The sequence below is a fragment of the Anomalospiza imberbis genome, chromosome 6, assembly GCF_031753505.1.
Source record: "Anomalospiza imberbis isolate Cuckoo-Finch-1a 21T00152 chromosome 6, ASM3175350v1, whole genome shotgun sequence".
Classification (NCBI taxonomy): Eukaryota; Metazoa; Chordata; class Aves; order Passeriformes; family Viduidae; genus Anomalospiza; species Anomalospiza imberbis.
Genome location: NC_089686.1, coordinates 22082217 through 22105249, shown reverse-complemented (window position 1 = coordinate 22105249; position 23033 = coordinate 22082217). Strand labels below are relative to the sequence as shown.

Genomic DNA, 23033 nt, shown 5'->3' with positions numbered 1-23033 from the left:
CCCTGGGTCTGGAGAAGAGCTGCACAGGCATTTGATGGGACCCTGCTGACCCTTGGCTCCAGTCCTGCTCTTGGTGCTGCAGGCTGGTGTGCTCCCTGAACACTCTGAGGAAAGCTCTCTGTTCCTCAGAGCTCACCTTGTTTGAGAGATAGAAAGCAGGGAGAGTGTTTGTTTCAGCAGGTATCTCCTCCGTGGTTGAACAGAGCTAAGCTGTGTAGCTGGGTTTTGTGGCCATGCCCTGTGTGTGGCCAGCCTGGTGCTCTGCACAGCAGCAGCAGCACTGTTGGAGCTCTTGGGTTCAATCTGGTCCTGCAGCTCATTTAGCTGTCTCTCTGTGACATGGTGAGCATTAGGAGCCTTTCCAGTGTTCTCCTGTGGCTCCTCACACCTGGCTTTTGTTACTTCTTGGTCCTCTCCCTCCAGCATGACATTCATGTGCCCTGTGACAGAGCTGTGCTGCCAGGAGAAGCATGGAAAGCAGCTGGGCAGGGTTTGGAGACCAGTGTGTCCTGCAGGTATCACTGTATCCTCAGGGAAAGAGCAACAGTGTGGGATTCAGCTTCACTTAAATGTTGGTGCCCACTGCTCTGGGCTGCCTGCTCAGAGCTCTGCTCACCCTCCCAGAGCTGTGGTTGGCACAAGGATGTTGGGATGAGCCAGAACCTCCACAGCATCTGTGGTTGTACAGATTTTTGTCTCTAGTGAGTGCAGGTGTGCTGCCGGCAATAGTGGAGCAGAGGGGTATTTTGCTGCAGGTTGTGTTCATGCTTTACTGGAAGTGCTGGTTGCCCCAGGGAGGTGGCAGCTGTGCTGAGGTCTCATGCATTTGCACCTTGCAATTTCCCAAACTGGCTGGAGGTGTTTCCAGGTGGGGAGATGCTTCCCAGGGCAGGGACAGCAGCTATGAAGCACAGTGAGCACACAACTGCCCCTTATGTCAGTCACATAATGGATGAGGAGGTAGGGACCCTCACTCATTTAGTAAATACCTTGCTGGTACAGCAAAGGCTGAATGTGAGATCAGGTTCTCAGGGTGCTCAGTGCAGAGCCCCAGTACACAGTGACAAGTTGGAATATGCTGGGTGGAGATGCAGGAAGGGAGAACAGCATATACAAAGCCAGGCATAAAGCAGGAGCCTTGTCTGGGACTGGGCCAGGATACCCAGCCATTCCACAAACATCTCAATTTCAATGCTGTATCCCAAACTTCTCTTCCAAAATGGACACAGAGCCTGTCTGATTCCTAGCTGTGACAGGGCCTCAATAGCTGCTGGGCTGTGGAGAGGCTTGCAGTGACTCTTGCTGGGACACTGATGCCTGCAGGGTGGGGGGATCAGAGAGAAAGATACCATGCTGCTGACACTGGGTCCCCAAATCTCTTCAGCCAGCTGTATTCCTAGTGCTGGTTCTGCTGTAGCCAAACCACCCTGGAAGGACAACAAGGCATGAACTTGGGGAGGTTCGTTTTGCAGCCATCTTCTGCTGTGCCTCATGTTTAATTTCCCATTCTTTTCTGGTCCGTGTGAGCAGTGTTTATGTTGGGGGATGGGGGTGGCTACCTGAGGACCCTGTGCTGCTGGCAGAGGGGCTGCCAGCCCTTCCCTGAGCTGCCTGTGTGGCCCTGTGTGCAGGGAAAGTAGGCTTGTGAAGAGAAGCCAGGGACAATCTCTCTGCCTTCCCTGATCTTAGACAGCCTTTTTCCAAGGCTGAATTGATCGTGAGGCATCTCTGATGGTGCCTTTTGGATGCAGCCTGTTTGAAAGGATGTGGCCCCCCCAGCAAACCTGCCAGGCTGGGCTGGCAGCCCCTACGCAGTGCTGTGTTGCGTGCTCTTGCAGCGGAAAAAGCTTGCAGGTCGCTCTGTGACCACCCGCTGCCAAATCTGCCATCTGTCTCACATCCTCTGGGCGATGCTGTGCCTCCCAGCCCACGACTTATCCTCTCTCAATGCCTTGTCCCTTTCCCAGCCTGGCTGCTGTACATGTCCAGATGTGACACTTCCTTCTCTGCCTGAAGGGGAAAAAAAATTTCTTGTGTTTTTCTCCATCACATCCGTCACTCCCAACACCCCTTGCAGCTGTGTGGGCAGCTGCTGGCCAGTGGGCATAGGCAGAACAGGGCAGGACAGCAGTGCAGTGGGTGCAGGCGTGCCAGCCTGCAGCACTGGCACAACAGTCTGTTTGCTGAGCATCTGTGTCCCATTCATCCCCTGTGTTGGGCCACCTGCCTGTGATAGGTGTGAACTGGGGGGGATAATGAACCCCAGTTCTTGTCCCAAAAGTCCTATGATTTCTTTCTTGCCTCTGGTGCTCCAGGGCCATTTGACTCCCCAGATCCTTTCCATGGAGGAGATGAGAGCATGCTGGTGGGTGTGATGGGCTGCCTGCTCCACTCTGCTTGGCTCTGCTGTGCCCTGCAGCAGGTACATGACTGTAGTTGTGCTTGGGTGTTGTGGGCAAGGGGAATTCCTGGGCATGATGCAAGTTATGGGGACAAGTCTTGTCACCATACGTGAACACCTGTCACACTGGAAGGAGGTTGAAACAGTCATGCTTTGCAGAGCCACATATCTGCAGCTCCATATGTGCCTGGGAGAGCTGCCTTCCTTTCTAGCTGCAGCAGCAGCTTTCCTCTCATCTCTCCCAAAAGCTGTGTGGGCTGCAGAGACGACTGGATGAGTGCCCCAGTGACCGGAGGAGAGTGACTACCTGCTCCCTCCACTTCCCCAGGATTGCCCTGCATGGTGTACACCATCAAAAGCTTTCCCTTCCCTTTGATGCACTATTGACTCAAACCAATGTGCTGGGTGCTAATCCCTCTGGCATAGTTGGATGCAATGAGCATGGCTGGATGTGACTGGCACAGCAGCTGCTAGGGCCATCCCCACTTGTGCAACTCACTGCTGCCAGCTCCCATGCTCCCAGGGCAGTGTGATTCATCCCAGTCATATGGTGTTATCCAAATCTGCTCGGAAGCTGGGCAAAGGTGGGAGGAAAGCTTTGTCAAGGCCAGGATTGGTGAGTGGTTATGCTTATGGGCTTCTGCTGCAGTCCAAACCTTACTCTGCTCTTGGCACCAAGCACAGCCAATAGAAATGTTCTAGCTCTGCTCTAGATTTTAGATGCTCTAAAGTCATATTTTGTGTGTGTATGTGTGTATAGTGTTGTAATCTACTGCTCTCAGGAAGAAGCTTCTGTCCTTGCAGGGAGGGGAGCTTGGCAGGGCAGGAGTGTTTTCTTTGCTTCTGCAGCAGAGTCAGCTGTGGAGGATGTTGTGACTGCGTGAAGATGGGGAGGGGTGAAGGGTAGAGAGGCTGGTGGCAGCCAGGCACCAGGGCATCCCGCAGAGCAGTGTGGAGGAAGGTGCACATCTGGACCCAAGAGACGGGGATCAACAGGATAACCATAGCACTGCCCATTGGTCCCTGGGAAGCTGTGTGATGAGGGTGCTTGGTGGGAGGGTGCTCTGAGGTCCCTGTCAGGCAGCAGCAGGCTGGAATGGAGCAGAGCTGTGCCCAGCAGCATGAGCACCAGGCCCTTGGTAGCCCACCATGTGTGCTCACTCCACATTGCACAGCAGGCTGATGGGCATCAGCCATGGGGAGGGCTGGCTGGATTTCAGCAGCTGAGAGCAGTTGCACAAGGGCTTGAAATGTGCCTGCTTTCTCCACCAACTCAGCAGTGAAGTCCCTGCCATTCCTAGGTGTGTCATGCTGTCCTGGCCAGGCTGGACACTGGGCTGCAAAGCCACCAGAACTGCCTGGCCCAAACAGTGTGATGCTGGGCTTCCCAGTCTGCATCCCTTTCATGTACAACCCAACTCCTCTCCTTGCCAGTCTCCTTCCCTCTGCCCTCAGGTAGAGTTCACTTGGGTGATGGCTCCAGCTGAGCTGGCTGCTCCCATGGCTAACAGTCTCTGCAGCAGGTGGCTTTATAAAAGGTATCAGATAAACCTCCCACTCTTTTCTGCCTCCCACAGCTCCCTGCTCCCCAAACAGTGGAAGGGACTTGGGGAAGAAAGAGCTGCCTTTTCCCTATTTCCATCCTGTCTTGTTCCCCACCTCCAGGAACCAAAATGCACCTGGCACCTTGTGGCATTGTGAAAGATGCCTGTGACTCATGGTGGTAGCTTCAGTGTGGTCCTGACCAAGGCACAGCTACTCCTGGTTTCTGTACAAGTTTCCACAAGGGAGTGCTTTTCTTCACAAAGACCTTAAAATCCTCTGTGTGAGCACTGTATCCTGGGTGGCAGAAGAAGCAATCTGCCTGTAATTGCCTGACATCCCACCACAGTTGCAGCCTTGCTGAAAGGTATTGTCCTTGGTCTTCAATGCCAAATGGGAGCTGCTTCTGCAAAGCAGGCTGTGCACGGGGGCACATGCTGTGGGCTTGGAGCTGGCAGGCAGTAAGGAATCCAGAGATACACTTTGCAGGGAAGTTCAAGCCCTTCTCTAGGTCCAGCTGCTGCCATGTCCCTCAGTCACATAGGCAGCAGGGGCTGAGAGTTGTTCTCATCTGCCTGTATCATCATTAATTAATTGAAAGTGCAGGGGTTGCTCTGTGGACTGTGAGCAGCATGCAGCAGCCCAGCTTGGAGCAGGGATATGATGGTACCAAGGTGTCTCTTTACTGTTTTCCTTAAATACTGTTTTTCTGAATGGACGTGTGTGTGCATGTGTATAGGTTAACTGAGAAGCCCGGGATGATACCTTTCCCCTTTCCCACATGTGAGTTACCTGGGTCTTCATTCCCTGAAGTCAACCCTGGCTTTGTCATAGTATCATACAAAAGTTTGGGTTGAAAAGGACCTTTAAATGTCTTCTAGTCCAATGCCCCTGCAATGAGCATGGACACCTTCAACTTGACGAGATTGCCCACGGCCCTGTCCAGCCTGACCTTGATTATTTACAGGGATAGGGCATCCACCACCTATGTGGGCAACTTGTACCAGTGTTTCACCATCCTCCATTTAGAAAATTTCTTTCTTATATCTAGTCTGAATTGACCCTCTTTTAGTTTAAAACTATGCCACTACAAGATCTATTAAAAAGCCTGTTCCCATCTTTATTATAAGGCCCCTTTCCTGTCTCTCTGCTCCCAGCCATCACCTACCAGCAGCCCAGCAGCGCCCTGCTCTCTGCTTAGGTTGGTCCTGGTCCAGGTAATGCTTTGTGCTGAGGAGTGTTGATTTAAGTTTCATCAGAGGACAAAGGGTGCATGATACTCTGGGGAGCTTGCAGCTCCATTAGCTCATGTTTGCTTGGTGCACTGCACACACAAAGTGTGGTGTGAGGGGCTGTGTGCACAGCAGGAGAGTGAAATGCAAGCCAAATATGGGTTAGAGCCAACTTACACTGGCAGCTTAGTCAAATGTGGCAAAAATGGCTGGGGGTGGAATAAATAAATTCTGCTCCGATTCTTCCTTCCCAGTCTCAGTGTGCTGGCTCCAGCAGCTGCTGGCTTGCACATGTGTGGAGGAGGCTGGAGAAGCGCTGCTCCCTGCACAGCATCTCCCACGCACTGGCCCAAACAAATCTCCTTGGCTGTAGATCTCACTGAAAGCACTGTTTGCTCACAGTTGCCTGGGGTTTGGCTTTATTCTGCCAAGGAGCATTGCAGCAAGTCAGCATTGGTCTGCTCAGTCCACAGCATGCCTGCAGGAGAAGGGGTTTATGCAGGTGGCTGTTTGCAAGGCCACAAGCATTGTCCTGCAGAGAGTCCCAAGGGGACTGGGATGCTTTCTCATTCAAAAACTTCATGGAACTTAGTCTAAGTGCCAAAAGCCCGCCCTGCGTGGTGGTGCTGGGGAAGAAGGGGAGGGCAGGGAGCTGTGGGTGATGTGGGGGCTGTGCCACCACAGGGACACATAGCAGCGGAGGGGTATGTATTTGTTTCAGGTGAGTCCCTGGGGCAGCGTGACCCTGCTCAGGGTTTCCTGAAGGTAGTGACAACTTGCCAATCCTGAATGCAGAAAAACTTGCTTAGCTCCCCAAAATGGGGTCAGTCTCAGACTCCTTGTGCATTATGTTATTTAGATGAACAGTGTTGGCAGGGCAGGTTGGGAATGGTGAAGCTCTGGGGATAGGAGCAGCAGTACCAAAGGCAGGCTCACCACTGAGGGGAAGGACCTCACTGTGGGGTTTGCACCTCCAAGGCCTGGGTGGGCTCATGGGTTGGCTCTTTCCCCATCCTTCCTGCCCCGGCTGGCAGTGAGCCTGTCTTTGTACTTCTCAGTGAGAGACCAGTGCCAGAGCTTACTGGTAGGGAAGATGAAGTTTATCTATACTATTTTTAAGCAGGTTTTTCTTAAGCAGTCATGCACTCACATTCATTTTCTCATTGAGTGGTGGGTATGTGTATCATATCTTCATTGGCAATGACAAAACTAATGTCTGAGCAGGTGTTTTTTACATGTTAGGGGTCATCTTGCTGCAGAGTGGTTCTTTGCCTCCAAACCTTACTAACCCCAGCCTCCATAGCCCACAAACCATGTTGCAGTATGGTCCTCCTTGTTTGAAAGATGCATCTGATTTGCAACAGGCTAACAGAATAGGCTGGTGTATGTCCATGTCCTGCTGGTGATGGGATGGGGTCCTCTGCTGGAGGGGTGTCTGTCTTGTACCCTGACAGGGTGTGGGCAGAGCATTCACACCAGTGTCAATGAGCCCTGCCCAGGGATGCTGCTGCCCCACAGGTGCTCACCTCACAGACCATGAGCAGCCAGATCCTCTCTTTGCTTTCTGGACCTTGAGACCATTAATCTTAAGAGGGAAGGTTGCAAGGAGAGCTAGAGAGGAATGCCTTGGACCTCTGTGAGGTTTTGGAGGGCTGTGTCTCTGGTCCCATCTCCTCTGTGCTCATACCCCTTGAGGACAGATGTGGCCCATGGTGTGCCTGTTCTCCCATGCACCAAGCTACAGGAATGGAGAGGTCACCATGCCCTGTGGTGCCAAAACTGCTGGGGTGTGTGCTGAGCTCAGCGCAGGCCGTTCATGAGCCTTTTCCCTGAAGTCCTGAGGTACTCGGTTAGCCACGCTGAGTAAGTGGCAGTGGCTCGGGTTTCCTGCCCTCCCTGTCACTGCAGTCCTGCAAGGTCGGTCACTGCAGTCCTGCAGGCTGGGATGCTGGAGGTTTGCCTGCCTGCCTGGTCCTGCGCACACCAGGACATGAACCTGATCTCCTTGTTACAGCAGTCCTTGATTTTCCCTTCTACAGCCTGGCCACAATCTACTTGTAATGGAAGAAGGATGTAGAGGCCGTCAGGTACTACAATTGCTTGTTTTCTGGGTAAGGGTCCTCAGCCTGGTTTTTCTGTGTGGCCACAGACTGCTCCACCAACAGCCCCATGCCCTAGCTGCCCTCTGGGCAGCCAAAGTCAGTAATCCCACCTGTGCCAGAGGGGGATGCTAAGGCTGGATGAGTGTAGGCATGCTGGGAAACCCAGTTTAGTCATCTCAACGCTCCCAAGATTGTTTTGATGTGTTGCTACTCCAGCTGTCCATGAATCTCCTAGCAAATGAGTTTGCTGGCAGGATGCTTCAAGGGAAAGACAAATTATGAAAAATTGCATTCACATAAAAGACATGCTTTATTTTTAATTGGAAATCGGATTCTCTGGATTAGTGCCCACCCAACCGGAGAGAAGGAACATATGCTGATGTATCAACAAAACAAAGAGGGCACTGAATAGTCAACGGAAAACTTACACGCACTGAAAATGCTTCATAAAAATTATCCAGCAAATCAGTTTAAATGGCAAATCTCATGCATTCACTGTGCATTCACAGGCCACAAAGAGGAGAAAGAATTGCTCTACATGTTTTCTGACTTTTTTCTGACCCTGTTTTAGTATCTTCCCTCTAAGATCTATAATGGATAGACAATATATCGACATTTCTGACTTTTTCTTATTGCTGCAACCCTGTACACACCTGTGTTTCTTGACTAGTTCATTGCTGTCACTTCTCCAGCACAGTGGCTGCTCTGAAGGACATCTGTCTGTGGTTGGCAACTAGAGGCCCTGCCTCATACACAGCTAATGGGAAGCTGTCCTGACACCTTCTGGAGGTGACACCCATCCAGCTCTGTTATTCACAACAGTATTTGTTCCTTTGGTCCATAAAGATTGGGAAAAGCACAACGGCAGTGGCATATGAGGGAACAGGAACTGGTTTGGTGATGCTGTGGGTTTTGTTGAACCTTTCAGATACTATTGCAGAGTGCCTTCAACTGAATATTGCAAAATGCTGAATTTTCTCATTTGTGTGATGTGAAAATTTAGCTTAGGCATTTCAACAGTGACTTTAAGTGTGACCTGCAATGTCCCTGTGATTTCTCATTCTGTATACCAAAAAACTTACCTCTCTAACCAGAGAGAGTTTGAACATGTTCTACAGGTCTGAGTTTAAGCTGTTCTTGATGCATGTGAGCAGAAATCACCTCTTGCTGTTTCTGCTGCATGCTGTTCCTAGAACATATATATGATTTACTTTTAGCTGGTTGCCCCCAATAGTTATTTTAATGGTAGCATTGCAGCTATATAATTTGCTTAAGCTTTTCTGAGAGCAGCACCATAAAAGGTGAGACTAGCTGAAACAAATGATCTAGAAAAGTAGTGATTTGGGTATTTAGAGGAGAGCTTCTGTGGCTATCTGGTGATGAAAGGAGCAGCAAAAGGGCAGGAGAGTGGCTTGAGATCAGGTTCAGAGGAGCTGTGATACACTGCAAAATCTGTGTTTGCAGCCTGAGCATGACATAACGGCTCCTTAGAACTCCTTTGGAGGTGCTTAAAAGAGAGGGGACAGAGCTGGACTGGGTCTTCAAGTATCTTCTGCTCCTGAATTTTGTCTATGCAATGTGGCATTGTACTGGCAGTGCTGAGTGCAGATAAATGAGCTGGTTGGGCTGGAAGGGTGAAGGCTTGCATATGGGAGCTTTCTGGGCAGGAGAGCTGGGAGCAGGAGATACTAGCACCATCTCCAGGATGAACCCATTGCTTTTGGCCACCAGGAGCAAAATATCTGATATGGGAAAGAAAGGGATAGCAACAAGGACTTGATAGAGAAACACAACTTGTACAGATCCCTGTGAAAATCCCCCTCACCCTACCATCCCTGACAGGATGTTCCTCCTACAAGCGTGAAGCTGGTGCCTAGAAACAGGCTGCAGGATCTTATTGCTGTGTAGTGGAGTGGTGGTGATGGAGAAAGGACTTGGAAGTTGCTAAGGTCTCCTTGTTTGTTTGCTGATGGTCTAACAGCTCCCTCGGTCAGAGACACACTCTCCTTGTTAACAAAAAGGCAGTGAATTATTTAGCAGCTGAAAATGCCAGATGGCAGTGGCTCTGCTGCTTACAGGAGGAGGGGAGAGAGACATGCACATGATGAGGAACAGATTGAGAGCATTTCCATAGCAAAGAGCAGACCCTGGCTAGAGGTCCTGGTAGCCCAGATGACAAGCAGGAGGCAGGCAAGCCAGGGTAAACAGCTGCTGCTTGCCAGAGTAGTCCCCTCACTTCTTACAGGTCTCTTCTGGAGGTCCCTTGTGAGGGGTCATGACCCTGATGGGACTATGCTGGCCCTTGAAGTACCGACTCCCAACCATGGCTGGAAGACCGGCTGTGACTGAGGGCACTGCAGGGGGGCTTTGCCAGCCCATCCATCACTCTACACCTATGGGGTGCAAGTATCAGCCCCAAGTCTACTGGGATGCCCTTTGGAGAAGTATCAGCATATCTCAAGTGACCTGGCAGTTCTTTTGAGAGTCACACTAATGTTCAGCTGTCCTCGCTTGCGCAGTGGTGTCTCCAGACATCATAGTCTGGACAGATGGATGTGTATATGGATAGGGACCTCCAAGGAGAACTGAAGATGCAGCATGAGCAGATCTGTAGCAGACACGGCTCAGGTGACATTCACCATATGCACAGGAGAAGGGACTGCCACATGTCTGCATGTCCTGGGGAGCTTCTGACATCCCTTCAAGGCATCTATGCAGGTACTCAGATGCCAGCCTAATACTGCAGTGGGGTGAGACTCAAGCTCTTCTGGGCTCATAGCCTTGGTCCAATCATCCCAGCCACTGTTAGGCTTCCAGTGGAGGTTTTTCTTTGGGATGGAATTTATGCTTCAGAAATGAAGAAAATAGCAGGTCACTTTTTTTTTTTTTTTTTTTTTTTTTTTTTTTTTTTTTTTTTTTCTTCTTCTTTGTGGTCAACTCTTGTGTTTGAAAACCTCCCTCTTCCTCAGCTTTTTCTTTCCCTGGATGAGGAGGTCAAAGAGAGTCAGTCTCTCAGGCATGTAACATATGTCAGCTCCTGCACCAGCACTCCTGTCTCCTGTCATGCCCACTCTGATCCGCTGAGGGCTGGAGGTGTCTGGGCTCCTCATGAACTTTAGGGCAGGACAAATCTCCTCCTTCTAGTGAACTTTAGGACATGACTCCTCAAGCAGCAAACTGCAAGGCCTAAGAGAGAGAGGCTGAGGCCCCAGGCATGCATATAAAATCAGGTGCTACTGTAGTCCCCCATCTACCACACTGACACAACACAAGTAAATGTTTCCCAACAAAAGCAAATCTGTGTAGAGCTTAGGAATATCCCCTTTCTAAGCCAAGTCATTTTCTGTGTGCTCTCTCTGTGCTCCCCAAGGAGCTCTCAATTAGGTTTTCTTTGGTGTTGAAGAAGATTTGATCTTGTTTGGTCTTGGTGGCATAAACTGCCATAAACACTTCATGTCTCCACGTCCTTGGAGGACCCATCTGTCTTTGTTTGCATTCTCCTCCGCTGCATAATCAAACCATGGGTTCTGCTTTTCTTCCTCCACCCTGTTCATATGGGCTTTGAGCATCCTCTAGCAAGGATTACCTGGTGCTGGGTGACTGCAGGGGCTGTAGCAGGGTCTCAGTTGTGTCTGGAATATAGATGAAAAGGAAGGAGAGGAATGAATGCTCAGTGGCTTGAATGCAAAGCTCCCAGGAGTACATGTTATAAACCACTCTTGAGTTTTCACATAGTCTTTGCACTGGTCACAATATACTGACCTCAGTATACTGTGCCCATCATGTCTGCAGGGCAAGGCACTTACATAGCTCCTTATAAACTTCAGACAGGCCTGAAAATGTTTTTGTCAAGAGAAAAAGTTTCTGAGAATAGGGATATAGAATAATTGTGGTTGGAAGGGTCCCCTTGGAGGTCATCTGATAAAAGCCCTTGCTCAGGGCCAGGCTAGCTTCAAAATTATATTTGGCTGCTCAAGGCCTCCAAAGACTGCATCATCTCACCACAGACAGCTGTTCTTCTCTGAAGGGCATGCAGCTCTTCAGGCACAAGAAGCAGCTGGCTAGAGGTTTTAAGGTTGACTCCAAAGCACAGAGGCAGGACAGGCACATGAGGACAAGAGACTCTGGCCTAACACTAACAAACTCTTGTTTGTTAGTGTTTGCTGTGCTGGTTCTCTCTCCCCATCTTTGTATGGTGAGTGCAGCAGCCGCTTGGTACTGTCCTATGGCATCCCCATGAGTAACAGCCATGCTGGCTGCTGTAGGGTGCTTGTTCACAGGGGTTCCAGGCACTGCAGGTTTGGAGAGGATCCTCTCCTACCCAAAGCATGTGGTGGTAGGAAAGGTTTTGGAAACAACCCACAGCGTTGGCCATTAATGGCATTTAAGTGTCTCCTGCCAGTGAGGACTGTAACCTATGGTATGAGCTCCTGGGGAAGGTGTCAGGAAGCCTGACATTTAGGATTTTGAAAAGCTAAGTCTTCTGAAGTAGTAATTCTAAGCTAAGTCTTCTGAAGTAGTAAGTCTTGGAAGTAGTAATTCTGCTTAGGTGGAAAGATGAAAGGGAAGTCCTCTAACTCCTGAGTCACACAGATCATGATGCTGGAGGACAGCAGGCTTAGGGATATTCCATAGGCAGTAGATACCTGGCTGTGGGGAGAGAAGCAAGTGCAGCCCCAGCAGTCCAGTTGTCAATATTATCATTGCTGTTTTTTTCAGAAATTCAAACAAATGCTTCAGCTTCTCATTCCTGCCTGCTGACAACACCAGGGTGGCCATGACTCAACCCAGCTTCCAGGACTGAGGGGCAGAGGTGGTGAGAGACCTGTCTCAGGTATAACAGAGACAACCAAATAGCATGGGGTTTAATGGGGTGGGGAAAGGGCGGGAAGTAGCTGTGACATTTCTTCAGCAACACCCTCTGCCGTGTGTTCAACAACCTCTCCCTGAGAGAGACTGGGACTGGGGAAGCTCTTAGGTCACCAGCCAGTCCTCTCCTCTCCCTACCCTTAGTGGGCTCTTCAGACCTTGATGGAAGGAACCTGGAAGAGCCATGGCCCCTTTTCAAACAATGGCTTCTCCATCCACACTCCTGCCTCTGTGTTGCAGGGTGAGACCTCACAACAGTGTCGATGGAAAGCACGTACTCGATGGAGCCAGCACCTGATGGTGCTGGCCTCCCCTCGCTGGATGTGCTCCTCTTCCTGGATGCCCCGGTGAACAGCACAGAGGAGCAGTGCTTCAGCGCCCGCTCCCGCAGCACTGTCCTGGAGGGGCTGCCCTTTGGTGGCGTGCCCACCGTGCTCGCCATCAACTTCATCCTCTGGCTGGTGAGCGGGCCAGGAGGGTGCCATTTCTATAGGCTCTGCAGCCTCCGCGTGTACTTACAGCCACACACAGGTGCAGCCTGTGCAGTGGTGCACCTGGCAGACCGGGGAACGGGGATGAGTGCACTGGTACACCTGGCAAACCGGGGAACGGGGATGAGTGCACTGGTGCACCTGGCTGAAGGGGGAACAGGGATGAGTGCAGGGGTCCAATGGCTTTGCCCACATCATGGTGGGCAGCCAAGGACACTTGGGCAGCAGTGGTGAGATCACGGAGCAGGAACAGTTTGGGTAAGAGTTTTGCATGAGCTTGGGCTCATGCTTGGGAAAGCACAAAGGAGGGATATTAGAAGATCCCATGGAGTGAGACCTTGCAGCAAAACACTTCTCTTTCTTCTTCCAGCTTCTCCTTCTGGTCTTCTCATGTCTTCGGAAAGCGGCTTGGGACTACGGGCGTCTGGCACTGCTGATGGACAATGATAGGTAAGGAGGATGCAAAGCTGCTGCAGGTGATGTCTCCATTCTCTACAAGAGGGCTGGAAGGAAGGCCAACACTGCAGCATGACACACAGAGTTCAGCAGGTGTTTTTGTCCCTCCTCCCCACTGGGAATGGCCTGGTGCCCCCATTTCCCATGAAGACACAGCCACCATCTGCTGCAGGGAGAGGGAAAGCCCAGGCCAGCTTTCATTCCCTCTAGCATCAAAGAGCTGTTTTTCAGTGGGGACTGTGCTGCTGCATCTTCTCCTGCCACTCTCTTGGGGTGAGCGGGACTGGCTGGTGGAGGGGGCAGAGGGAGACACACAGCAATAAAACTGTTCCTCATGTCACCACAGCAACTTGCCTGGCCCATTGTTTGGGCTAGGTGCAGAATTCCACAGAAATAAGCAGTGTTCTGCTTATTTGGTAGAAGTAGAGACCAGACCATGTTTCCAGGTGGGCTGTACTACCTGGAACAGCTTGCCTGTCAGAGCACAGCTCACCTTGGACAACAAAGCATCTTTCTTTGCACAGGCTGGTGCACACAGGAGGGGTCTGTGCAAGGCTGGGTAGCCCACAAGAGTGAGATCTGTTCAAGTCCTTCTTCTGCCTTCTCCCCTCCAGTTCCTCTTAGCCTCTGAATCTGGAGATGAGTCTGGTGATGAATACGTGATGTTTTCCCTTCACCAGTGAGATCAAAAGGCAATCAAGATTTAAAATGCAAGCTCTGATTAGATTCCTTTTTACTGTAAAACCATTTGAGACATCTGAAAACAGAATAGAAAATGTCTGGTTCAGCAGTCCCTTGTAATGGAGCTAAAGCTACATCTCCAGGAGCCCATCATGGGTCAGGGCCACAAAGAAGCTGGGAAGACTTGTTGGTGTGGAGGAAGCAAAATGCAACCCCTTTGTCCCAAGCCCAGAAGTAATCACTGTACCAGCCCCAGTGTAGGATGCACGGAGCGGGGGAGGCATTTCTTGGGCTGCTGTTCTAGGAGAGACTTCTCCAAGGGTGCTTATCCTCTTGTGTCTGCTGCTTCTCTTCTGCCTCACCCCTCCGCTCCTCCCCTCACTGCAAAGCCTGACATCGCTTTTCTATGGAGAGCAGAGCGAGAAGGAGAAGTCCCCATCAGAGAGCAGCCCTCTGGATGCCGACAACAAGGATGTGGTGAGTGCCAGTGGCCGTGGCAGTGGGAGCCTGGGCTGGGCTTGTCCCAGCCCAGCCTGTCCTGTTCTTCATCAGAAACCCCTGTCAGAAGTTAAGTGTGAGAAATTAAATTTCCTGCTCAACATCTTTCAGCAGTGGGGAATTCCTGGAAGCTGGAGGTTTTTTTTGTCCTGGATTCCTTGAAGCATCTATTTTGAATGGCAGTTTGGAGGGGATGCTCCTGTCAGCAAGCATGGCTCTCCTTGCAGCTGTGTGGATCCAGTATGATGCATAGCCAGAGCCCAGCTGTATGCCTGCAAGGATCTTTCCCACCCCTCAGGATAAAGTCCCCCATACCACATTTCCTCCTCTGCCAGCATGGTGGGGCTTTCAAGTAATCTTCTGTTTCTCTCTAGCACACCAGGCTTTCCTGGAAACAAACACAGACTGACACATTTTGCTGCCTCTTTCTTTTTTGGCTGCAAAAGCTCAAAAATCAGTTACTGGTATGACCATGAAAAAAATGTTATGACTTATTAAAAAATCTAGGCAGGAAAGAAGCAAAAGAAGCAAAATCCTTGCAGGTGGCAGGAGGCCTGTTTAAAGGCCAGATGCTCTAGGCAAATGTATATTGCTCATCAAAAAATAAGTGAGAAAGACTACAGGGAAAGCCAGCACACTAAAGAGCAGATTAAAGGAGATTGTTAGAAGTGAGAAGACATCCTTTTAAAAGTCAAACTGTTCACAAATGAAGAAAATCTCAACTCTGCCAGGTTAGATATAAAATATACTAAGAGGGGAGAAGAGCAGTTTTGAGGAGAAATTTGTAGAGAGCATAAAAAGCCCAGAATCACAAAATCACAGAATGGGCAGAGTTGAAAGGAACCAACATGGATCGTCTAGTCCAACCTCCTTGTTCAAGCAGAGTCATCCTAGAGCACATGACACAGGATTGTATCTTAAGTATCTCTAGTGAAGGAGACTCCACAACCTCTCTGGGCAATCTGTTACAGTGCATGGTGCATTCTTCCAGTCCTCAGGCACCTTTCCTGATCACCAGGACCTTTCAAAGAGGATCATGAGCTGCTTTGCTGTGGTGTCCACCAGCTCTCTCAGCAGTCGTGCATGCATCCTGTCAGGGCCCACAGACTTGTGGATGTCAAGTCTACCTAGGTGTTTTCTAACCCAACCCTCCTTCACCAGGGGAAAGTCTGAAGACCCATGTGTGTACACTGTGACAGGGAATAAGCTAGTTAGTGCACAAGCACTAACTTTGTTAGTCCTGTAGCACTCTACAGCAGTGCCACTGCAGCACTTGCTAGTGGTAAAAAAAGTGCATGGAATGTTAGGGATTGTCATGGAAGGGGAAGAGGAGGGAGCTCTGGAAGCAGGAGCCTGTTGCAGTGATGCTCCTTAATATTCAGAGGAAGCTGAGGTCCAGCAAGTCACCCCTGAAACAGTGGGTTAATGCTTGACTTCAGCTTCTGCAAATCCTTCTGCAGCCAAAAATATGCATCTGACAGCATCAGGATGGTTGATGTTTGTAGAGAGACTTCCCTGTCCCTTTATACCCTTGTTCCGGCAGACTCCTTGTTCTCACTCACAGAAATTCTCTTATCACTACTTTCAGGAAGGTCACATGGTGTCTCAGGGCTGGAACAGAGGTTGTGCTCAGTTTACCATTAGCTCTTTGGAGTGTGTTTTCCTTGCTTCTCCTGAGGCAGTTGCCTTTGCCATTGGGCTGAGCATTGCTGAGCTGCCTTGGGCACTGCCTCCATTTGCTTAACCCCCTGGCCATAGGCACTGCACCACCTCTGCGTGTTTCCCCAGCATATGCTGTGACCCGGTCCCTCACCAGAGAGGTGGGGGTGGTTGCCCTTTTCTCATCCTGACTCTTTTTCCTTCTAGGGATTCTGTTCCTGGCTCCTTTCTATCTATCAGATGAAGTAAGTGTGTGTGCTTGGCATTATGGTCTTGCCCCACTGCTGCCCACCCATGGCGAGCTGGTGCCCACTGGTGGTGGCCCATCATCAGGAGCTGCTGGGAGATCAGCAGAGGAGAGCCCTCTTAAAACATCCTCTCTGAAGAGAGAGCAGAGAGCTCACCTCTGCATTTCCTCCTGGCCCCTAGATCCTATCCCAAAGGAAAGGGCTTCAACCTCTCCTGATAGGAACCAATCCTGTAATGAGATGGGAGTTGGAGGGCTGCTTGGGTCCCTCATTCTCTCTGTGCTCAAATCCTTTGTACCACACTCAGGATGTCATGAGTTGGTGTGGGTTGTGGGAGACTGGAGCAAGCCAGTCTCCCCATGTCGGGAGGTGGTGGGGAGGAACCACCAGCATTGATCCCCACCTGCCTCTCTCCAGGGATGAGGAGATTCAGAGCAAGTGTGGGATCGATGCCACCACCTACCTCTCCTTCCAGCGGCACCTCCTGGTCCTGCTGATGTTGGTTTGCGTGCTCTCCGTGGCTGTCATCCTGCCTGTCAACTTCTCAGGGGACCTCCTGGGTAGGTGCTTCCCTAGTCATAGGATGACTCAGGAGTGCCATGCAAGCTTCCAAGCATTTGGGCAAGCACTGTTGCTCTGGGAAAGAAGGCAAAAAAACCCCTCTCTCAGAAGCCCCCATGTGAGCAGGAGCTCACCATCAGCTGGGTGACAGAGGAGCATAAGAGGCTGGGAAATTCAGAGCAGTGGGGACTTGGGGACCTGGGAGATGGAAAAGAAGGGACCAAAGACCAGAATCCATAACTGCAATATGGACATGCACACTGAACTGGGTTCCCTTAACCTTCTGCTTCTCCTCTTCCTCTGCAGGACACAATCCCACTCACTTCGGCCGGACAACCATCGCCAACATCCCAACTCAGTAGGTGCTCCCACAGGCAGGGGGGCTGTCTGTGCTGCTGCTGTGGTGGGCACTGCTGGGAGCACCTAGGCACAGAATGCACCACAGCCTTGTGCTGGGGACAGGGACAGGTCCATGTGAGCCGCACACCACTCACACTAACTGTCCTGTCTCTCTGTACTGCATGAGCACAGTCAGGGCAGCCAAGCCAGTGGTACTGCTCGCTGCACTGCACTGCTGGCAGAAGTGCTCTTGGGGATGTTGTGTGGCCTCATTTCTGTATTATCTCGGTCAACAGCCTGGGTGCTGTCCCTTTAGTTCCTGGGCTGAGTGTCTGATAGCTGGCACAGGGATGTCCTGCTGGGTGGAAGGGGTGGCCATGGCTGAGATGCTGAGTCTTAGGCTGGTCCCCCTACCTCATGCTCACCACAGTGTTCACTGATCCCCACTTCATCTCTTCCAGAGACCGTCTCCTGTGGCTGCACAGCATCTTTGCCCTCATCTATTTTATCTTCACCATCCTTTGTATGGCTCACCACTCTGTCCACCTGGAATACAGAGAGAATGAGAAGGTGCGAAACCACCCCTCCCCAACCCTGCCTTGTTCAGTGCTAATGGACAACTTCTTGTTTTGCACAAGTGCTGGTCCCAGTAGGTACAAAGGTTTTTAGGAACAGCGTGAAACAGGCTGGCAGGGAAATGTGTGGCTGATTTTCACCAGCTTCTGGATAAATTGACAGCCTGGAGGCAAATCTTTCTCTCTTGCTGTCTTGTCTCTTGAGACTGAAGCTCTGCTGTATCCATCTGTCTGGGGTATGGCATTGTCTGGCTGTGCCCTCAAGGTTTGGGACTGGGCATGGAGGAGATCTGTGCTGACTTGCCTCTGGGGTGGCAGTTGGTGCTCCAGTTCACTGCTGGGTGGACAGGGTGGCAGCGTTACATCCTGCAGATCCCTGCCCATCCTGCAGATCCATCCTGCAGATCTCTTTGCCTCTTCTCTTCCCCCAGGTCGCCCGGACGCTGATGGTTACCCACATCCCCAAGGAGATCACAGACCCTTCACTTATTATCAAGCATTTCCAGTGAGTAGCCATGTGCCACAGCCTTGCTGGGTGAGTGGCAGACAGGTGGCAGGGACTGTCCCTGACCCCTGCCTCCTGGTGCCACCATGCCCCTTGTGCTTGCAGCGAGGCTTATCCCAGCTGCACCGTCACCAATGTCCAGTTCTGCTTCGACGTGCGCAAGCTGATGAAGCTGGATGTGGAGAGGTGAGTGCATGCATGTCCATGTTGCCTCTGTGGGAGGGTGTACTGCTCCTGCCCACCACATCAAGGCACCCAGTCTGGGTTTATGTCTGTATGTCTGGTGCTCCCCAAATGACCTTTGCTATCGGCTTCCTGGCAGGCGCAAAGCAATGAAGGGGAGGCTTTACTTCACCACCAAGGCACAGAAAGAGGGGAAGATCATGATCAAAACTCACCCCTGCGCCCGCATCTTCTGCTGCCACTTCTGTGGCTTTGATGAGGTAGGAGGGTGCAGGCAGGGCTGCAGGCAGCACACCTGCACCATGGGCAAGGCAGAGCATGGCAGCTTGCCCCTGCCCCAGCCCGGTGCACAGCACAACCCTGGCTGCTCCCACAGGTAGATGCTGAGCAGTATTACGGGGAGCTGGAGGAGAAGCTCACAGATGAGTTCAATGCGGAGCGCAACCGCATCACACTCAAGCGGCTTGATATGGCCTTCGTCACCTTCCAGGATGAGCGGATGACAGCTGTGTGAGTGCCCCTCATGCAAAGGCCATGGGGATATCCTTCAGCCTGTTGGCCATCACTGCTGGGGATCTGGGACACCTTGCCAGCTTTTCCCACCAAAGCCAGGCAATGGGTCGGTCTCTTCTATGCCTCCGCCATCTGCGGAGTTGGCTGCCCTGTTAGGGCTGTGGGAAGGGAACTCACAAGAAGTGAGACTTGACCCCTGGCTCCCTCTTCCTGCAGGATTTTGAAGGACTACAGCCACATCCACTGCCGCAAGCACCCCCAGCAGTCCTCTGTCACCACCGTGGTCAAGTCACACCACTGGGGTGTTCGCTATGCCCCTTCACCCAGTGATATCATCTGGTGAACCCCCATGGCAGAAGGGAGGGAGGGAGGGAGGGAGGAAGGGGGAACAAGCAGATATGGGGAAGCCCATGTCCATACCTATAAGGAACCCATGTACATAGCTATAAGGAGCCTATACCCATAGCTATAGGGAACCCATATAGCTGTAGGGAACCTGTGTCTCTATCTATAGGACACTTTCCCAGGGTGATGGGAGCTAAAAATCCCTCCTATTGCCATAGCAGAAGTCAGCAAGGGTGACTGGGGTGATCATCCCAAAGTTGGCAGGGTCCAGCCAGCTGAGATTAGGGGTGATTGCCAGACTCTGATTTCTCTGGCCTGATTCCAAAGCCTCCTGGTTGTATGGACCTCCACTGTGGCTATTCTCTGGTCCAGGGGGCTCTGCATGTGACAGCAAAGCAGTATGGGGAGGGGAAGAGGGCAAGCTCAGAGCAATGCCTGCCAGGATAGTTGGTGTAGATAGGAGGAGGCGGAGCTTTATGAAGGTATGCTGGGAGGCCCAGGACACAGGGCTTTTCCTTCTCATCATGTCCAAATTGTGTTTTCCTTTTACAGGGAGAATTTATCAGTCCGTGGCACATCGTGGTGGGTGCGATTCATTCTGCTTAATATCTGCCTGTTCGTTCTTCTCTTCTTCCTCACAACACCAGCCATCATTGTCAACACTATGGACATGTTCAATGTCACACACCCTGTGGAGAGCCTCAAGGTAGTCCCTAACCCATGCCAATTTTCCTAAAAGGTCGTCATTTCCAGGCTTATCTGTGACAGGCGGGGGGCACCAGCTCTACACTGTCCTAAGATGAGCCGTCACTTGGTTGAGCAGTGATGAGAAACAAGGTCATTGATGAGGTCATGTCTGTGCTTGCTATCCATCCCCTTCTCTTTATGTTTCCAGTGGCAGAGCCCTGGGGCAGTACCTGAGCTTTGGTGCTGGTGTCCATCAAGGCAGGCATATTGCTGTCCATTCGAGAAGAAAGGTTTGGAAAGAGCTCAGGAGATGTCAGGAGCTGCCAGCAGCACAGCTCCTTCTTGCTGTTTGACCTGTGAGCTTTTGGGTGGGCACTGGGGCTCAGAACATGGCTATGGTGCCTTTGGCTGGCCTCAGGTTCTTATTTCCTGAAACAAATGCCCCTGCTCAGGGAGGGGATGCTCCAGCCCACCTGCTGCACACACCATTGTGTGCTGTCTCCAGCACAGCTGTGCTGGAGTGGGTTGCTGAGGGGGTGTTCGGCTTCTCTCTTCCTGCAGAACCCCATCATCACCCAGTTTTTCCCCACGCTGCTGCTTTGGGCCTTCTCCGTCTTCCTGCCCTTCCTTGTCTACTACTCGGCATTCTTCGAGTCTCACTGGACAAGGTAATGGGGCTGGCCCCCACAGTCCCCCAGGGCTGCCATAGATGGGAGGAACTGCAGTGGAAGGGAAACCCAACCTGCAGGGAGGCAGGCAGTGAGGAGTAGACCCCCACAGTGGAGCAGAGCCCCCTGGGTGTTCCTCTCCATAGAAAGAGCTCCAAGTCCCTGCACAAAGGAGCCATTTGCTTCCCATAGTCCTCAACACTTTCAGGCTACTGACAAAGTCAGGTGGTTTTAAGATGGATCTGAAGAAGTTTGTAAGAGGGACGGTGTGATGGTGGACTGGCAGCAGCAGGGACATCTCAGGCATGCTTCCAGCCCTCCAAGGCAGAGGTATGGGTTCAGAATGCTTAAAATAGGGGAAACTGCCCAGCACACAATGTGCTCTCTTTGTCTTGACCCTCCATCAGCCCCAAGCCCTGTGCCTCGTCTGATAAGTCCTTGCAGGAGCTTTGTCATCACCTCCCTTCCTTTTTCTGGGAGAAACAGGAAGTAGTGAAGTCATACTAGACACCCATCTGCCTCTTGTTGGGTGTCTATAACATCAAGGGTGGTAGGAGAGGGCAGAGATGAAGGAGATGAGAGGCTACAGCAGATTCCTTATGGTGACACACCCTATCCTTGGAGAGGCTTTGAAGCCCCCAGTGGATGTGCAGACCAAATGCACACAGCTTTGTGAGGCAGGGAGTAACTCCTTGGTGAAAAGCAAGACCAAGCCCAGCCCCTCACCCCACTTGCTGCTCTTTCCCAAAAAAGTGCAATGTTCTTTTCTCGTCTTCCCTCTCTGCAGGTCAAGTGAAAATCAGATCACCATGCACAAGTGCTTCTTCTTCCTGGTGTTCATGGTTATCATCCTGCCCTCACTGGGTCTGAGCAGGTACGGACCACCTTGCCATGCTGTTCTCCCTACTCCTGAACTGCCAGGATCACACCTAGGCCCCTCGCCCTGGCAGTCCAGCTCCAAAGGGCTAAGATCCTATTGCTACCAAAACACAGCAACCTCTGGGGAGTTTACTCAGCAGTGCTGAGCCACTCACACATGGAAACCTTCCCTGCAGAGGAGTGGAGCAGAGCCATTTACCAGGCTGCCACAGCTGACCCAAGGGGGCTGGTGGCAGTGATCAGCTGCTGCTTGGGTTCAGCAGACCCTAAAAGGACCTGGTCAGGTATCTGCATAGGTCCAGCTACAGAAATCCTGGCCATCCAGGAGGCGAGCACTCACTCCACAGTGGTCTCGTGTAGCAGAAGGGGCTGCTCTGGCAGTGTAGGTTGCAGAGGGCTTTGCCCGCTCAGGACAGGGAAAAAAAGCACGTGTCTGCTGGGTGTCTCTCACATTGCTCTGTAGCTCCCCCTCTGTCTGAGCTGCTCCTCTTCTGTCCCCTCCAGCCTGGACCTGTTTTTCCGCTGGCTCTTCGACACCCACTTTCTGGATGAGGCTGAAATCAAGTTCCAGTGAGTAGCAGGAAGCTCCCAAACTTCCCAGGCAAGCGGGAGCACCTGTTGTCCACCGCCAGCAGCTCTTGCAGCTCCTGCCTGAGCATTCTCTCACAGTGTCACCTCTCTGTCCCTGGGGCAGGTGCGTTTTCCTCCCAGACAATGGCGCCTTCTTTGTCAACTATGTAGTCACCTCCAGCCTGATTGGGACGGCCATGGAGCTGCTGCGCATCCCAGGCCTCCTTGTCTACACTGCTCGCCTCTGCTTTGCCAAGTCTGAGCCCGAGCGGCTCCATGTCAAGCGGGTATGTGGCTCTGGTCACCTGTGAGCCTTCATGACCCCCAGCACAGCAGAGATGCACTCACTGGAAACTCAGGCTGTCATGGTTCTGTGGGGGTGCTTATAGTGACTTCTTCAGGCCCCTTGGGAGCTGGTGGGGGTGAGGCAGTCCTGTGGGCCAGGGTGCAGAGGCAAGTGCAGGCTTTGCAGTGACAGAGCTGGCAATTACATTGTTGGTTTTGCCCCAGAGCCAAGCATACCAGTTCCAGTTTGGACTAGAGTACGCCTGGACCTGTTGTATCTTCTCTGTTGTCATGACCTACAGCATCACCTGCCCCATCATTGTCCCTTTTGGTGAGTATGACCCCATGCCCATAGTCCCAGCCATGCCAAGAATAGGCTGTCCCAGCCACCAGAAGCAGCATGGGAGTGCAGGCTGCCTGCATGGTACAGGAGGGCACCCTTGGGCATCATCCCCAGGGTCCTGCTGTCCATCCCTGCTGTCCCTGTGGCCTGGCTGTCCCCATTGCCCTCCACCCAAATGGCTCCTCTTGTCTCACTAGGGTTGCTCTATATGCTGCTCAAGCACATGGTTGACCGGTACAACATTTATTATGTGTACATCCCCACCAAACTGAACCAGCGCCTCCACGTTGCCGCCATCAGCCAGGTCGTGGTGGCCCCCATCCTCTGCATGTTCTGGCTGCTCTTCTTCTCCGTCCTGCGCCTTGGTAGGGAGAGCTTGGGGCTGCGCCCTGCCACTGCTG

General features: G+C 51.8%; 1 protein-coding gene across 1 annotated transcript in view; it reads left to right on the top strand.

Annotated features, from left to right (window-relative positions):
* Positions 1 to 23033, top strand: part of TMEM63C (transmembrane protein 63C) — a 32494-nt gene that overhangs the window by 6691 nt on the left and 2770 nt on the right. The window contains exons 2-21 of the mRNA XM_068192755.1: positions 11997 to 12111; positions 12387 to 12607; positions 13008 to 13087; positions 14164 to 14251; positions 16139 to 16176; positions 16597 to 16739; positions 17047 to 17098; positions 17541 to 17649; positions 18086 to 18159; positions 18265 to 18345; positions 18482 to 18602; positions 18719 to 18852; positions 19072 to 19194; positions 19753 to 19906; positions 20449 to 20555; positions 21343 to 21429; positions 21939 to 22004; positions 22129 to 22291; positions 22515 to 22620; positions 22830 to 22997. Of these exons, the coding sequence (XP_068048856.1) occupies positions 12410 to 12607; positions 13008 to 13087; positions 14164 to 14251; positions 16139 to 16176; positions 16597 to 16739; positions 17047 to 17098; positions 17541 to 17649; positions 18086 to 18159; positions 18265 to 18345; positions 18482 to 18602; positions 18719 to 18852; positions 19072 to 19194; positions 19753 to 19906; positions 20449 to 20555; positions 21343 to 21429; positions 21939 to 22004; positions 22129 to 22291; positions 22515 to 22620; positions 22830 to 22997 (2092 nt within the window). The 5' untranslated portion in view covers positions 11997 to 12111; positions 12387 to 12409. The remainder of the gene's footprint in view (positions 1 to 11996; positions 12112 to 12386; positions 12608 to 13007; positions 13088 to 14163; positions 14252 to 16138; positions 16177 to 16596; positions 16740 to 17046; positions 17099 to 17540; positions 17650 to 18085; positions 18160 to 18264; positions 18346 to 18481; positions 18603 to 18718; positions 18853 to 19071; positions 19195 to 19752; positions 19907 to 20448; positions 20556 to 21342; positions 21430 to 21938; positions 22005 to 22128; positions 22292 to 22514; positions 22621 to 22829; positions 22998 to 23033) is intronic.